Source organism: Propithecus coquereli, unplaced genomic scaffold (genome assembly GCF_000956105.1).
Source record: "Propithecus coquereli isolate 6110/MARCELLA unplaced genomic scaffold, Pcoq_1.0 Scaffold98, whole genome shotgun sequence".
NCBI lineage: Eukaryota > Metazoa > Chordata > Mammalia > Primates > Indriidae > Propithecus > Propithecus coquereli.
In genome coordinates, this window is record NW_012156173.1 from 5,167,110 (window position 1) to 5,169,120 (window position 2,011).

Sequence of the window (2,011 nt, forward strand, 5' to 3'; positions counted from 1 at the left end):
TATTATCTGCCAGGCGTGGCATGGATGATATGTATAGAGAAAAGAATAAGCAACTTCCAGTCATACAAGAGCTTACATTTTAACCTAATTAAATGTTTTTGTTTTATATTGAAGGTATGTAACTAGATGATAAACTGATAGCGTAATCCTGCTTATCATTCTCCCACAACACCCATGCCAGTGTCTTGAATCGTTCTACATAAATATTGAAGGGCTTAATAGTTAACCCTAAAAAGATACTTACAGAATTAAACTAATATAAATCACCACATTAGCCTTTCTAAATACAATTTAAAAATCTGATAAAATAGCTTTCTCTTATTTGTTTTATAGGAACTCTTTACATCAAAACAAAAAGCACACTACAAGTCCATGCTGGTTTTCCCAGGACTCTGCTTCTGCCTTTTACATTACGGATATTTCTCTACATTTGCCTTTATTTAGAAACAAAACAAGTAAGAAAAATAGGGATGTATTAATCAAAAGCCCTCTCCTTCAGTTATGATATTATATCATAATACTATATCAGTATCATAGAGATACTATCAGTATCACTGTTGAAAATATTAGTTTCTTCCTTTTAATTGTGAATATAAAAGCAACTGACTACATTTCAGTGTCAGAACTATTCATATTTTGGGCCATATAATTCTTCATTTTGGGGGGGTTATCCTATGAGCTGTAGTATGTTTAGCAGTATCTTTTCTTTACCCATTAGATAATACAAGCAACATCAAAAATGTCTCCAGATACTACCAGATGTCCCCAGAGGAGGCAAAATTGCCTGAGAACCATTGCTGCATTTTATAAATACGATTTAATTCATTCCTTATTCTGTGGGTACTCATCCTGTCAATACTGAAATATACTTACATCCGGAGATCCATAATTCTCAAAGTACTGTCTTTGGTATGGATTAACAAACGTTTTCCATTGGGATGAACCTCCAAATAACTTATTGGAACCCCCTTAAACTCAGTTCCTTTAATTTCCTGAAATCATAAAGAAAAAATCATAAACCACTACTACAGTTTTTCTAATGTTAAACCTGTTTCTTGAGTATAAAATTAATTTTAAAATGCCATTTTCAATCCTGCCACATAGGAGGCTTCATAATTGTTAGCAAAAGCATTCCAAGAAATGTCAGTTTAGGGTTGAAAATAAAGCTGACAAACTGTATTTTTGTGTTGTTATGTAATGCTGCAATTAATTAGCTTGTATTTTTGTAGTATATTCACTTTCCCAAAATTTAGTGAGTCTCAAACAAGAAGGCACTAACACATCTTCTAACATTGTATTTTCTATTTAACATCATATAAGAAAGCTTCCAATTTTTATAAATTCAAAACTAAATGTGGAATTAACTTTCAAGTTCTATTCCAGTCTCAGATTTTTTCTTCATACACTTTCACTTGTCTTGAAAAAGGTGTGCTATCAACACCTTACTCTGAAATCATTTAATTTAATCTGTAATTTTAGGTGGGGTTGTTTATAGTTATTTGATCAGCTAAACAAGATACTCAACTAAGGATGTCAAAAAGGACATAAACACTCAAGGAAAACCTGCCTGCACAAGCCTTGCATGAGAAGAATTACCAAGACAATTAAATTGGACCCTTGTCTTATACCATATATAAAAATCAACTTAAAATGGATAAAAGATCTAAATGTGAGACCAGAAACTATACAACTCCTAGAAGAAAACAAAGGAAACACTGGATATTGGTCTACTCTTGGCAATAATTTTCAGATATCCTACCAAAAGCTCAGGCTACAAAGGCAAAAATAAACAAACAGGACTACAACAAACTAAAAAGTTTCTGTACAGCAAAAGAAACAAAATGAAATGGCAGCCTATGGATTGGGAAAAAGTATTTTCAAGCCATATATCTAATAAGGAGTTAATATTCAAAATTTATGAAGAATTCACATAACTCAATAGTGGAAAAACAATCTGATTTAAAAATAGGCAAAAGATCTGAATAGACAGTTCTCCAAAGATGACATAAAA

General features: G+C 31.7%; 1 protein-coding gene across 1 annotated transcript in view; it reads right to left on the reverse strand.

Moving 5' to 3' along the window:
• AHI1 (Abelson helper integration site 1) overlaps window positions 1-2,011 on the reverse strand; it is a 224,554-nt gene that overhangs the window by 150,265 nt on the left and 72,278 nt on the right. The window contains 1 exon segment of the mRNA XM_012665175.1: window positions 874-992. Within this exon segment, the coding sequence (XP_012520629.1) occupies window positions 874-992 (119 nt within the window).